Here is a 14631-nt window from a genome sequence, read left to right as displayed (position 1 = left end):
TGGCACTTTTCAGACTGTCAAGCCACTTTTGTTTTTTCATCTCAATGCAGTTACAGGGGTATCCACAAAAACTGATTGCTCATGACTATAAGAAAGGGGCGACTTACGCTCAACGAATATTAGTGCTCATTATTACTTCGACAGTTTTCTTGCGACTTTGCACGATAAAGTATTGCTACGTTTAGCGTTGGTTAGAAAAAAACAAAAAAGCCAGCTGTTATAGATCGAGACGTCGATGAACGTATGGTCAAGTCTCAGTCTCTGTTTAGAGCAAAGTCTTCACTGCCACCCGTGACGGCAACAATTAAAATTCTAATCACGCAATTCGCGATCTTACGGCGAGACGGCTTTTACACTTGCCTAACGTCGCCAAATCCGTTACCTCCTATTGAATATAATAGTTCCTAATTAGTTTCGGTAGTTTTACAGCCATTGGTCGGCCATATGGTTGACGTAACTACATTGATACAGTACTATGCTGTTCTTCGATTTTTAGGCGATAGTCCGCAGATGTCTTAACGAATATGCTCGCACACGTAATGACAAAAAGTTTTGTCCATCAGCACACCAATATACAATGACATCACAGTTATGTGCGACAACAATGCTTTCAAGCGATCTGCTAGTTAAATGGAAGAAGGAAAAACGCGTGCTGAATGCTGTCCAATTATCTGTTGGAAAAAGAGCTAGTTTTTATAGCTAGTCGACGCGCTAAGCCGTTTTCGCTTCGTTGTCTTCCAGGGAGACACCAGCTGGTCGCGTAAGGAAATTCTGTATTCCAGTAGCGCCTGAAGATATATGTCAGAAACTGAAATTGTTTTTGTGTTCCTAAAAATATATATATGCTTAAAAAACCCGAATAACTCAACAAGGTCATGACGGGTGTCAATGGCAAATACTGTGTTAGCTTATCTCGTAAGCACGTAAAGCGTAAAAAGAATGTAGTAAACGCGTTAGAAGTTCCTTAACGGTGACAAATTATTTGGTTCTTAAAGAAAAAAGAAAAACGGTCTGGATGTTATAGAAATTAATGAATAAACTATTACACGACCGTGATTTTACCGGTGAAATTATGATAAAACTTATTAGGTGTATGTTTTCGCTACTCTCCATCACAAGATTACGTTTTTGTTATGAAGAAATAGACAAATATTAAATTTAATTTATACTTTGGATGTCATATTCAATTGTATTGAGACACAAATGAATTAGTTTGACCTACCTTGAAGTAGAACTTACACACTGTTGTGTTTCCGTATAAACGAACTTTTTAGTGAAACGGAAAAACACCGTACAATACGTTTGAAGATGATCAGCGGAAGCAAAAATAAGTAATTTGAAAAAGAGAGGTACATTATTGTCTCGGGTCTTAGCCACTATACCTATATATAATCAAGCTTTTGACGTTTGTATTAAAGATCGTTAACTATAGTCGAAATAAAAAAGGATGGTCTATGCTACTAATAATTACCAAGTGAGCGGGATAAACTTTATTGCGTCGGTGTTTGCTTTCTCCTTCCTCTGGCCTTATGTGCTCTCTTCTGTTGTTTAGCATTTCATATTTATTTCATCGTAACTTGAGTCGCGATGCGATAAGAGTGAGCGAGCCCGCTGAAGCCACTCCCGCTTTACGCAAACCTCATTGATGCGGAACACAGTTCAGCTGTTCTTGACAGCGCTGATCACTGTCATCACCACTGTCATCACTACCGTCGCCGTCATGATCAAAGTCTTTATGAGCAACAGCAGCAGCAGCAGCAAGAGTAGTTTCGGCCTGAACGGTTGTTTCATGTCCATTGTTGTTTTGACGACGCAAATCGCCCGCTATTGCAAACTAATGCAAATACAACTGCTGCAACTTCTGCTGTGATTGTCGCCAATGCAAGTGGATCAACGCAATGACAAGCGACTATTAGCAAAAGCGCCATCATAGCCGCCAACATTATCATCATCCGAGTCAGCATCATCATCCTTGCGTGTCTTCATTTCGTCACCTTTATCGGTACACTCACATCAATGACGGCGGCGGTGGAAATGATGTGACAGGATCGTCGTGTACTCTTATTGTGTGTAGTTCCTCAGAAGTAGTAGCTGCACTTTAATCACACTGCCGTCATTGTACTAACACCAACTAGCCAAGCGACTGACTAACCAATCGTAGTGGTCGCGTTACCCGATACCGCGACGTCGGTGTCAATGAGATAATCGGAGAAACAGGTGGATACAAACAGTTTAATGTCCTTGTATACATCCATAGACGAGCACGCATATACAGCCATACACACACACACATACACACAACCTAAACTGCCTTAAGCAACAGACATAAACTGAGAAGCAGTTTAGCCACTGTCCATCATAATCACCATTATCGTCGTCACCATATTGATACTATAATAGCTTCAACAACCAACCAGCAGAACATGTTGGAGACGAAGCGACGTAGAGAAACAGAGCTGACTTTACCGGTGATGATAACGACAGCGAAGCCAACCAATTGAGTGAGTAACTGTCGTCAACCAACGAGGCCGCAATAATTGACTTCAAGCGAAATAACCATAAAAGCGTTAACGGCAGTGTAGTTCAATGTTGACAGCGGTAGCAACGACTCAACAGCTGTCTTCATTCAACAGTATAAATAGTTGAAGCCTCTTATCGGGCTTTCGCTGCTACTGCCGATTTGCTACTAATTGGCATCTGTTTATCAGTTAATAAGTCATCGGGGAATTTATTTTCGGTTTAACCATATTAGAAGAAGCTGAAGTCAAACGAGGCGGTCAGGCTTCCATGGGGGACAATGCCAAAAATCTATTGAATGGGTTTCATTCTTCGTTGACCGTTCAATGAAGAACAAATTTCACCGATCGCTTCGTCAGCCCGTTCGTCTTTCACGCGCCTGTTCGTTCATTCAAACGTTGTAAAGACAAGACCTTTGCCGACAGCGCGGTGTCAAACCTAACAGTGATTGTATGTATAATACGATATTATATTATGCTGGTCGAACGATGCGATCGTGATCGTGTTCGGTAAAGAACGGTAATGACCTTATACACGTGACTTTGGGCAGCGCGTACGGTGGCGACGATGAATATGATGTCGCAGTCACCACCAGTCTAAACTGAGTGACCGACTAACGAACGAGACAGAAGGGGAGAGCGACCGAGAAGAAAAGGTAGGGGGCATATTAGAAGAACTCTGTTTGTTATAGGGTGAAATAAAAATCAGCCTGATGGAATTTTAAGTGAAATAGATATCGGGAACGAGAGCTATAGACACAAAGCAATTCAATTAGTGCTGTTCCAATGTTCGTTAGCTAACATGCAACTTTTGTGTAGCATGTTTTTACCTAAAGAGTTGGGTTGGAACAAAGTGGGCATTGAACTGAGACGGGTTTGTGTAGTGACGGGTAGAATTTGCAAAATCTTTTATAGGACCCTAACGGCGCGAGTGTTTAGTCCGACTTGGATAGAAGGTTACTTGATATCAATTCTTAGATTGCAAGCTAAGCATTTTAGTAACCTTTCATTACAGAGGCCGGAGCTGAGCAGGTGACGTCGAAGAAAAACTATATAGGCAAAGGGTATTAATATTAGGACAATTTATTCTTCTCAGCACTAATAGCATTATCAACGATGGCAATTGATGCTTAACCCAATGAGCCAGTATTATTTGACGCCAAGTAGCGACTTTTTCCATAAATTATTACTGGTAAGCTAATGTGGTCCACTCAAATCAATGTCGTTTTTTAAGAAAAAACTAAAGTCGTAGAACAGGACAAGCTAATAAAAGTAATTAACTAACATGAGTCTTCCACGAACACCGCGCTGATACACGACTAGTGGAGACCTCGGCTAATTTTAATCCTTAACACATCTAAATTTGAACGGTCAACCGCTGAATATCGTCCCTAATGGGCAGCGAACGACGATAGCGCAAGGTTCTAGAAATTTTACCAAACCCTTACCCAAGATGAACTATTAAATTGTGAGATTCACATCTATCGCGTGAATCATTATCACTTTGGGTGGTCACCATTGGGCATTTAATCAAGGTCACGGCCTGCGTGTCGGCGGGTCAGAAATAGACACTTTTTTAGGGTCAAAATCTCCCGAAACAACGATGTGTAGGTCAGGAGTGTAGCAGCATGGTATCCGTGAAAATATTCAAGTTATATTTTTAATTATGTTCTGATATATCTCATGTTAAGACTTTACCCTCTAACTGTTGTACGGCTAACTCATCGAACTATTTGTGCCTCTTAATAGAATTTTTTTTTACTTTAGGAAGACTAGCTCAAACGATATTAACTAATCTGGCCTGGAAAACGTTGTAGTTAGCAACCTAGTAGCAAACGTTGTAGTTATCTAGAGAAGCCTGTGTGCCAATAGCATATTTTTCGTCACTGTTTTATAAATAAAACACATTTTGCTCGATCACGCAATGAAAAGCGATCACTGTTGCAAAGACTTTATAGAAAAAAAATATTATAGTCAAATTAATTAGACTTCGTAGTAGTTTTGGACCTGTTATAGTAAGTCGCCTCCCGGAGTACCAAGTTGTAGCTGATATCAACAAAAGAAAAATCTGTCTCCACAGTATTTCTTTAATGGATTGTTAACAGAGCGAGTTTCCTATTGTGTTCATTCTGATTTCCTATTTTTTGAATAATTGATATCAACGTGAAAAAGCCTTTATTATTGTTTATTCATGCAATCAACTGGATTTTCAATTTTTTTCCTTTTTTATAGAATCATTGTGTACACAGTATTCTTGATGAACTTTCTATTTAAAACTCAGACAAATATTTTAACACCCAGCCGCATTACAAGCAACAAAAAATTACCCCTCCAACACACACAAAATACGAACATCTGCGTAAAGCAAATCCATATATTCAAACGCCCAACTATGTACAAGGCGCAACAAAAACGACAATTATAGACTAGAACGATAACTACTGATCTGACTATATATATATGTACTCTAGTACGACAAACGTCTAATAGTCTAGCCATTAAAAAAGCCATCCATAATAAACTTCCGCTCTTCAAGTCAGATTGTCACACATTGATATTGGGGCACCGAAGCAGACACGCCGCATACATAAGCGCACGCACTGACGATAACAGGCATGTTAATAATCATAATATGTATCCTTACCGTGGCTACTGTAAAGAAAGTGTCACAAGAGATGCGAGCCAGAGCAGTGGCGAAGATTTACAAACCCTCAACTGCGGCTCTACAACTCTATATGAATTTGATTAGCTAACACCCCCACCCGATATTTCTCGTTTTTCTCTTTTCTTCCTCTGGGTTTTGCGTGCCTATCTATCCGTGTGAAAGCATCACGTGAATTCCGCATAATAATCAAATCTGTATATATTCAGATTTTAATCAATATATATTTAAATTTGATATAAGCAAACAAACAAATAGCAAAAATCATTCGTAAAATCCAGAGCTATGGCGACCGTCCGTTGCCATTTAGAAGTCGGTGCCGAAGAAACGCCTTCGTTTCTCGCGACCTTCTGTTCTGTTAATATATATATATATATATCTGTTGGCGTGTGTGTTACATGCTATTACTTGTTTTGTGCCTGTTTTGTTTGTCCGTAGGTGCCTTTGTCCTTTGTTTTTTCATGATTAGTCCCTTTGCTTTACGTTCGTTCTTATATTGGGTTCTGATGACGGAATTGTATACGCGAGCATCGACGTTAGCAAGCGATAAACAATTCCTTTCTGTAGACACCGATATGGACAACGACGGATTGGTATCATACAAACCTTATCGTTAAGAATCTTAATCAGCTGTTATTTTCACCATCAGTAATATGGCACAATCATGATGAACAAAATTGACACTGTTGAAGTGGGAATACACAGTAGTAATTGGCGCCCTTAACAGCGTATATTGGGCCCTTTTTTTATAGAACAATTACCGATTTGATTTCCTGTCTTTTTTGCAGTTCATTTGTAGAAGTTTGCAGAAGAAAAATGCGGTTAGGAACTTTGCCACGAGTAGGTATTCATTTGTATCATTTTGATTGAGATGGTCTTTTAGTGCTGCAGTGTTCCGCTGCTTGTACAGAGAGAAAACCAAAGTACTGAACGTGGAAACTGTTGTAATTATATACTGTAAATTAATAATTAATTAAATAAGGTTTTTTATGAACACAAATTTTGAACGTATAACAACAAAAAGCCATTGGTAGTAAATCAAACTGTTATTTTGGTAAATCTTGGTATTTAGACATTTGTGATGAAAGCAGAACACCCTGACATCTATAGATAAACTCTACCATAATAAATATCTGAACTTATATAGTCAAGGGAAAAATCGGAGACAGGCAAATTTATGCGGAATATGAAAAGTACATATACTTTTCCGGATTTTTAGAAGCGTTTTCCAATGCAACCGATTCTACACATTCAGTTTCTGAGCACAGTATTGCTTACCGCCTAATCAACAACTGCCACTTACAGAAATTACGAGTAATTTTGTCATTAACGATTTCGCTACCATTAAATAATTATCATTCTTGTTTATCATGACATGAATCCGAGCCATTCTTACAAGCCACCAATAATATGTTCAGTCCTTCGCTGGATGTTGAAATATCATTGTGGCTCCTTTATTACTATGAAATGATATATTAGGGCAAACAGCTTTGATTTTGAAAATCTCTAAGATATTATAATATAATCTATCATTTACTAAATAATACCGATTCAGTGATCGAAACGTTGCTTTTGGTGTTCAAATTATAAGTGAGTTATTGAAGATGCTCAAGGCAGAGAACAAATTTTATGCTGCTTACAGCTTTGGTATTAATAACGGATTTAGAGAATACCATTGTGGCCCGAAACTCTAACTTCCAACTGCTTTATACTTATTATGCTGTGTTTTCCTCACTATCCCACCACAGTTTTCTGCTGTAATTCTTCCACCATCATCCTGTTTCGGGAAATCCACTGCTGCATTGTTCAAATCTCTTCATTATATTATTGTGCCAGCCCATCATCATTCAGTTTTAGCATTTCGATTGCACATTGCTCCGCGCAACTTCGTTGGCTGATTTCTACTGTCACGAGGTGATTATGTTTTTTCGCACACCATTTTTCTCATACCTATCGTTTGTACCATTTTTTCCTCAGCCAAGACCTGCACGCGAAAAGATTAAAAATCCCTTAAAAAAGCTATTCTGCTGTACGTGTATACATATCCAGTGGCTCTTTCTCATTCAAGAGTATAAGATATGCGTACCCACAGTTAATATAATATCAGAGTTCCCCTACCTTTACAACTGTGGTCTCTTTTCGTCTGTGAGCGGCCATCAGCAACGATAGCAAACAAATTAAATTGTCTTTTCTTATTAAATCTACATGAGCTGACGAAGTTGAATAGGTTGATGGACCCACATGAGAGAACAGGGCTCTAGCTATATGTCTGGACTGTAAAAAAGATATGTTTTCGCGTGGAAGATGTAATTTATTTCTAGTACAATTGTTGTGGCTGCTACCCTTTTTAGGGGACACATACTACACCAGCGCCGGCGAAATAGCTAAAGGTCAAACATGCGAAATAACATTAGCGCAAGTATATGGACAAAGTATTAATCAACCCCTCTGGGCTCTAAGTTCATTTTTCTAGCACTGTTCTTATGCGTAATATGATGAGGCATCTTGGTTGATTAGCTTGAATGGAAGCATGCAGAGAAGTCTGAATTAACTTCGATTATCCCAAAAAACCTAGTCAAACTTGAACTATTTGTTATGTATGAGCATGAAATCAATTTTTGTTTTTGTACCTAGATTGAGCCATCAATATCTGAATCAGCGTAGCGATTTCGCCATTGCAAAAAACAAATTTCTACATCGATGTCACGGCAGATCGGTCTACCCTGCATAGTATTATGAGTTTCTTAAAAACTCTTATCCCAAATCTTTGGGAACTTTTTCTATAAGCAGAGGTAACTTTTCAGAATCAACCGCGTCCTTCCAGAAAGCCTAAAATACAGGAGGCTTAAACATACTGTAATATTTTTCGAGTGACCATTTCACTAAAACTGCACCAATACATTTTTATGCTTCTCTCTGTTTCGATATTCGTTATCGTTCAGCGGTACTTAAGTTAAAATAAAAACTATTTATAATCATCGCGACAGCCATAAATATTGGAATCACTCGTGAAGAGTGTTTTGTATATGAGGAAGGGATCATTATTATTTATGTCATAATCTACAATATCACCTACATTCAGAATTGCATTTGCAAATGGTATTTGATCCTTTACAAAAAAAAGCAGTGGTTATATCAAACAGAAGAAATACGCTGTAGGCATAAAGAAAATTTCTCTCGAAATATACAGAAACAACTCGGGCTGAACGCATTTATAGACGTGTATATCACTACGCAACACTAGCAATATGACTAACGTATATCCAGTACTGCACTGACGCAAAACCTACTGCTTTATAATAGATTTGGCTATCAGTACACCCGCACAGTGACCAGTATGTACGTTGTAACACTATTTCAATAAATCGCTGAATTAAAAGATCAATTACGACGCTTCTGGCTTATAAACGGACTAAAGGGTGCTTGCAGACATCCGTTAGGAAGCTTCTTAGGTAGATAATAGCTAACCATTTGAAGAGTCAAACGACGAGCACCTGTTGATTGCAAATTCAGATAACTTGCTCGTTGTTCTAGCTTGGCTCAAACAATTCGGCAGTGCATATGGACGATCAAAGATCCATGCAAAGTGTTGCTTTACAACAGCGGGGATCTTTGCTCGCTCTATCTTATAGTTACTATGTCTACCGTTACCACTTGTCTCAAAACAAGTTGATCAAGACAATGTACGTAATTCTAGCTCTTGATGCTGAGTGCACAACACGACGCTAGCGACATGTGTTTCCTTTTCAGCAGTTGTATCAATATATGTCAAACTTATACATGAATGTATATGGCTAGTAGTTACTGTGAAGATTCGTTGAGCATCGGCTGCCGCAGTAACCATCGCGCCGATTTGCGGTGATGGTGAGGCGAATGTTCGTTGTCGGCTGCCGTCCAACTGACATCGACCCAACGAAGAGTTCGATTTTGGGCTTCTATTACTTCTGCTGTCGCCGCCATGTTCGTCTCTTTTTTTCCGCCTGTTCTCGTCAAGTTGACGTTGAAGATCAAGAGAAAGCCATCGACCCGAAAAGGTTCCTGTCCACCAGTTCGACTTCATGACATCGATACGACTTTGCCAATTTAAACAGTTGTGTGTCTAGGTACGGCCGTAGAAGACGATCACTACTGCTGCGACGACTACCGGTCGCGTTGTTGCTGTTGTTAGAGTTTAGTTGTTGCCGCCGGACCGACCAGAAACAGTCCTCATCCTTTAATTGGGAAACCTCGCTGTACTACGGTTTCCTTCATTGTTCTTTAAGTTCTAGACTTAAATCCACGTCTGTTCTACGTGAATTGCAAAAAGCCTTGTTCATAGAGAAAATGGCTTACTTATAAATAATTTCAACGAGCTCAAGTAGCTGGTGCAATTGGCCGTTCCACGCTTTGTCCCAAGTCGTACAATAGATTAAACTCTACATAAAAACCTGCAAATGCGTCTCCAGTGTCCGAAGACTGAGCTTTTTAGCGTGATGAACAACCGCGGATGATGAATACGTATTAAACTGGTTTCAGATGTAACAGAGACAACAAAGCGTGAGGAAATTATTTTGGTTTGAAGACTTGTTAATTTGAAATTCTAGGTCAAGTCATTTAAAATAACACTAATTTCCTTCAAATATAAAGCTATGGACTACGTACTTTCGAGTAAAAAAGGCAAGGCCTTACGTGAATTTTATTATACAACTACCTTGCTAATCCATTGCTAAAAGATTATTGGCAATGTGTAGCATATTTGTTCTAGTACTACTTGCAGTGTACAGTAATTCCCTACAAGTTAAACAAAATTTTAGCTAAGTAAATGTTAGTTAAGGTTAGGGCAAATCTGTCTCAGACGTAATACTTTTTGCAATGGTCTACTCCATGTGCTCTTTTACTTGATGTAGTGTGTGACGCGTATTGTCAAACTGAAAGACTAACATCCATGCGCAGGGCAAATGACAGTGACAAATTTGATAATGAACAGCTGTAGCATTATAATTCAATAAATAAAAAAATCCCATTAAAAAAATATTCTTTTATAACAAATTAAAAATTTTAAAAATATATTTAAATTTGATACAGCAGTCTAGATGCCGTTCTTGTATGAACAATTATACCATTTTCAAGACCGTTATTGCAGACTGAACATTCATGGGCTGAAAAATTATAAAGTACGGATCCATACATATTCTTATAGTATACGGCCCATTTAATACATAATAGATAAGAGTAGAGTTCGAATATTTTTGACTTCAATGGATGTTTGCGTATATTCTAAGCACACGGAAAGAAATGTATCTGGATTGCATTTCTCTAGATTAACGTCGTCATGATGAGGGTTGGAGAAAAACGATTGGTGGGTTTTATTATTTCGTACCATAAAATAACGTTTAGTTAAATTTGTAATAGTACACATTATAGATTTATGGAGGGTCGCGATTGGCGATGGATCGGTTACGAGATGAATCCTGCCGCGTAACATTACGCGCGTTACCGTTATAATGCTCGCCATCTAACTTTAACTATAGCTGCTGGCATACTGCTACTGTGATACTATATTAGCGCGGTTTCGTCGCGTTCTTTTACATATCCTCTGTTCAGTGACCTCACTGACTGGTTCGTTGTCGTCAGCTTAGTCAACATATTAAAACTAACAACAACATGTCAGCTAATTCCATTGGCTGCTGCTGATGCCGTTGCAGAAGTGGCTCCGTATCGTTCGACCGTTTACCCTGAATGAGGTCAGCGGAGCACTCGCAGCAATACATCGCCACCAACGAAACCATTATTAACGACACTAGTCATCTCCATAAACATCATATAAACATACACACGCACACACGTTCGCCAAACTTATTATTGTTTCTATAACTACAAAACTACTTTGACAGCTACTGTTACAATGAGTACCACTAGTAAAACGGCCAACGCGGTTGCGGTCTCTACTACGTTTACTACTTGGCTGCTAGAAGACAGAACCTGATGGTCCACCAGTAACAAAGGGATCGGGACACATTGCCCGCTTGTTGTTCGTCTGTCGTCAAACTTCACAGACTCACAGAAGAAGAAGAAGAAGAAACCAGCATCAGTGTTCTTGCGCGATTACAAGGAACGACTAGAAGTGCAAATGTGAGTGCAGAATAACGCGAGGGTGAGATACGACGAGGCTAGTGTTGCATATTCGATGTTATTGTAAAATAAAGCTTATTCTGTTTGTTAATAGTTGTATTGGAAGGGTATTGCCATTGTCTTAGTAATTCCGCAAAATGGACGGAAATCAGAGACGCTTGAGAATTTTTTTTTTATCATACAACTTCAGAATAGTCTCGAGTAAATCATATGACTCAGACAGGCAAACTGACAAAGTAGGCAAGTTCTGCCAATCCAACAGTCTTTGGATCCTATTTTTATACAAGTAAAATAGGTCCGAATTTCCGCAAAGCGTTAACCTTATGTTGTTAGACATTGTTAATAACGAACTGACGTCCTTGTCGTTCCTATCTCGATGTATATCCACAGCAGAAAAACCTATGTTTATATTGGTTCAAAAAATCATATTACTATAGATACAGATGTATCTGTCGATGTGGTTTAGTGAAATATAATTCGCCAACTGCTTTGAAAGTAACTTCAATGGCGTCTCATCATATTCCAGGTAATGTTTTCTTATCTTTCCGTTATATTCATGATGCCATAAAACACCCAGAGAATTTAAAGTTACCTCTAAAGAATAAGCAAATACTTATATTTTTCTAGAGAAAATGCTCTGAGAAATGAATAGTGAATGATCCATGCTCTTCTACTATTCGAGATATTCACGTTTCGGCATACAATATATAATTCCTTAATGATATGGTAAGCATTGTAAGTCTACGAAAGATATCTGATGCATAGTCTGTCAATTTCGCTTTAAGAATGATAAACCTAAACAATACAACAATTAATTTTAACACCATTCTCGTTACGAGAATTGAATGGTTTGATTTTGCCTCGTGTCATGCTGTCTTCTCAAATAAATAGCCGATAACAGCAGCAGCAAGTAGACCAGTCTGATCAGTGATTGCTCTCATTGACACCATACGAATACTTTCTAATTAATGTGCCTTCCAATGCTAAAATTTTGCCAAGTCGGTTGCAAGAGGCATGCACTTGCTACTTACCTTGATCGTTTCAATGGCTTTGCTCGAGAGTGATTTGGGCGGCAACTGATACTGAGACATAACGAGCCTTCTTGAGGTCGGCGTAGGTCCGTAGATTACGCAATCCATTGATGAACAAGCAGTTGCCAAACCCATTGTTAATTGATTGCAGGAAACAAGCGTAGGTCTGCACTTACGGCAATTCGTCACATGCATAAATCCGCGTCAGTGCGCTGATCCACGACAGAATATGACTGACTGATGTAAGGTTTATAAATTCAGCTTCAGGCAGGTTCTTGGCTTATACAAAGCACTTGTTGAAACTCACATTGGTTAATAAATCAGCACCCAGAAAATGCGCATTTCAATAAACGTACTCGTTCAAGAAGTCGCACTCGAACGACCAAAATAAATATATGACGATGCACTAATCAACCTCATCCAGCACACGAATTTCTTACACGAGTCAATTTGCGTGTTTATTGTTGGCGCCTTCTGTTTCGTTTACGCCAAGTCGTAAGTGTTGCTTTTTCCTTCACTGGCCTGATTCTAAAAGCTGCTTTCCCGCGCACGCGACGCTGCGCAATTGGCACACTCGCCCAACTGATACACCATCATCCGGAGTTCGTAATAGTCCAGTCGTTCACTGTTTTTTCTAAGCAAAACTAACGAGAGAGAACACCAGACTGCGCGGAGCACGTGAAGACGATCGCTCTCATCTGTGATTATTTCTACGTTTAACAGTCGCTAGCAGCGTAACGTCTATCTTGCAGTCGTCGATCCGTTACCTACTCCGATCTGTCACGATTGTGTAGGAGGAACTTGTGCAGCGGTTATTCGACGATCGAGCTGTTGGTTTGTCCGCTGGAGGGTAGCGAGGGGGCTAAAGCTTCTTGAGTGGCGCAGCTGCAAGCCATCGCAACTGACTGACGACTGTTTTATATTGCCGCCACTGCTGCTATTGCCTTTGTTATAGTTGATGCCGTTGGTGGGTGTAGGACACCAGGTACCAATGGAAGCAGCAAACTATTTCTACGGCAGCTTCTATCCCTTATGCGCGCTAGCGAAGATTGACTGCTTCGTGGCGCAGTGACCGGTTGCCTACTTAGCAAGCTGATTTACTTGCTTACCTATGCGGCTGTGAGTACTAACAAGAGCAGATTGTCAACACTTGCTGCGCTGCTATACCGTGCTAATGGTGCTAGCTACGGTCGTGTGTAAGTCTGTTTTTTCAACTATTGGTCGATACGGCCGCAGCTGTCAACACACAGCCCTCACAGGCGGCAGGAGCAGAATAACAGCGGCGACTGACGGTGGAGCTGCATGAAGGGGTCTTCTTGATGTGGGTCCGTCACTCAGCCGATCACAGCCAAGTTGCCTGCTGTTCAATGTCGTATAAATACTAAACGCACTAGCGCCGGTGCTGCTCACTGAAGAACTGAATGAACGGAGTGCCGGTCGGGCGCACGCTGTCTGCACATTCAGTCGAAGCCGCAGTGCCGCTATAGCCGCTGCGCGTGGACGCCCTACCGCTTTAACTTCTACTTTGCTTGTGTCTGCCGCCGCCACGCCATGTTTTTGCTGCTGTTACAGCCGGGGCTAAGGCTGAAGCTGTTATTGCCGCCGTCGCTGCTTTAGTCCGATGGGAAGAGACCTTCCCTCCTCTCCATTCTTCCCAAATGAAGCACCGAAATGAAGAAGCTGGGACACTGGTAGCGCGCACACAGCGTAGAACAGAACAAAATCCCACGTTGGTAAGAGCCGGCTGGCTGAGCCTACATGCGGACCAAAGCCAACAACCAGTTTAAGGCCCTTCCGAAAGAACAGTTGTTCTTCCAATAGAAGCAAAAAAAAACAGTATTATAGAGGTTGAATGCGTTTACCTACTTGTGTAGCAAGGATGATTTAAAATCAAGGACAACATTTATAGGAAGCGCCATAGGCGTTAGAATACAAGCTACACGTCAGCAAGCGGTAAACAAATTAGTACAGTTCAGAATAAACTAACGTAGTTACTATAGAAAGACGCCACGGGCTTTGAGTTCGCTGACTGAATTGTGATGATTCTCATAATTATCGGCACAAAAAAGGTAATGAAGTTTTATTGGCTATCTGGGTTAAAATTGAAGAATTTAATTCAATTGAAACAATCAGAGTAACGTTTAAAAAAAATGCAGTTTATATAGCTTAAACATTTTTAATTAAAAGTATCAACATATCGCAGAAAATGTAAACAGAAGCAAGTGTTTTTTTAAGAAGCGATACTCTGCATATACAGAGAACGTTGAGAGGCATTTTCTAAAGCCGACAACCCCATAGTTCTGTAGTCTAT

The 14631-nt window shown here is 39.9% G+C and overlaps 1 protein-coding gene across 1 annotated transcript in view; it reads right to left on the bottom strand.

Annotated features, from left to right (window-relative positions):
- LOC111245734 (uncharacterized) overlaps positions 1–14065 on the bottom strand; it is a 61757-nt gene extending 47692 nt beyond the window's left edge. Inside the window, exon 1 of the mRNA XM_022794445.2 lies at positions 12321–14065. Within this exon, the coding sequence (XP_022650180.1) occupies positions 12321–12515 (195 nt within the window). The 5' untranslated portion in view covers positions 12516–14065. The remainder of the gene's footprint in view (positions 1–12320) is intronic.
- Positions 14066–14631: the final 566 nt, after the last annotated feature.

This window comes from Varroa destructor, unplaced genomic scaffold (assembly GCF_002443255.2).
Source record: "Varroa destructor unplaced genomic scaffold, Vdes_3.0 BEIS01000002.1, whole genome shotgun sequence".
Taxonomy (NCBI): domain Eukaryota; kingdom Metazoa; phylum Arthropoda; class Arachnida; order Mesostigmata; family Varroidae; genus Varroa; species Varroa destructor.
The sequence above is the reverse complement of the archived record's forward strand: the minus strand, read 5'-3'. Positions and strand labels throughout refer to the sequence as shown.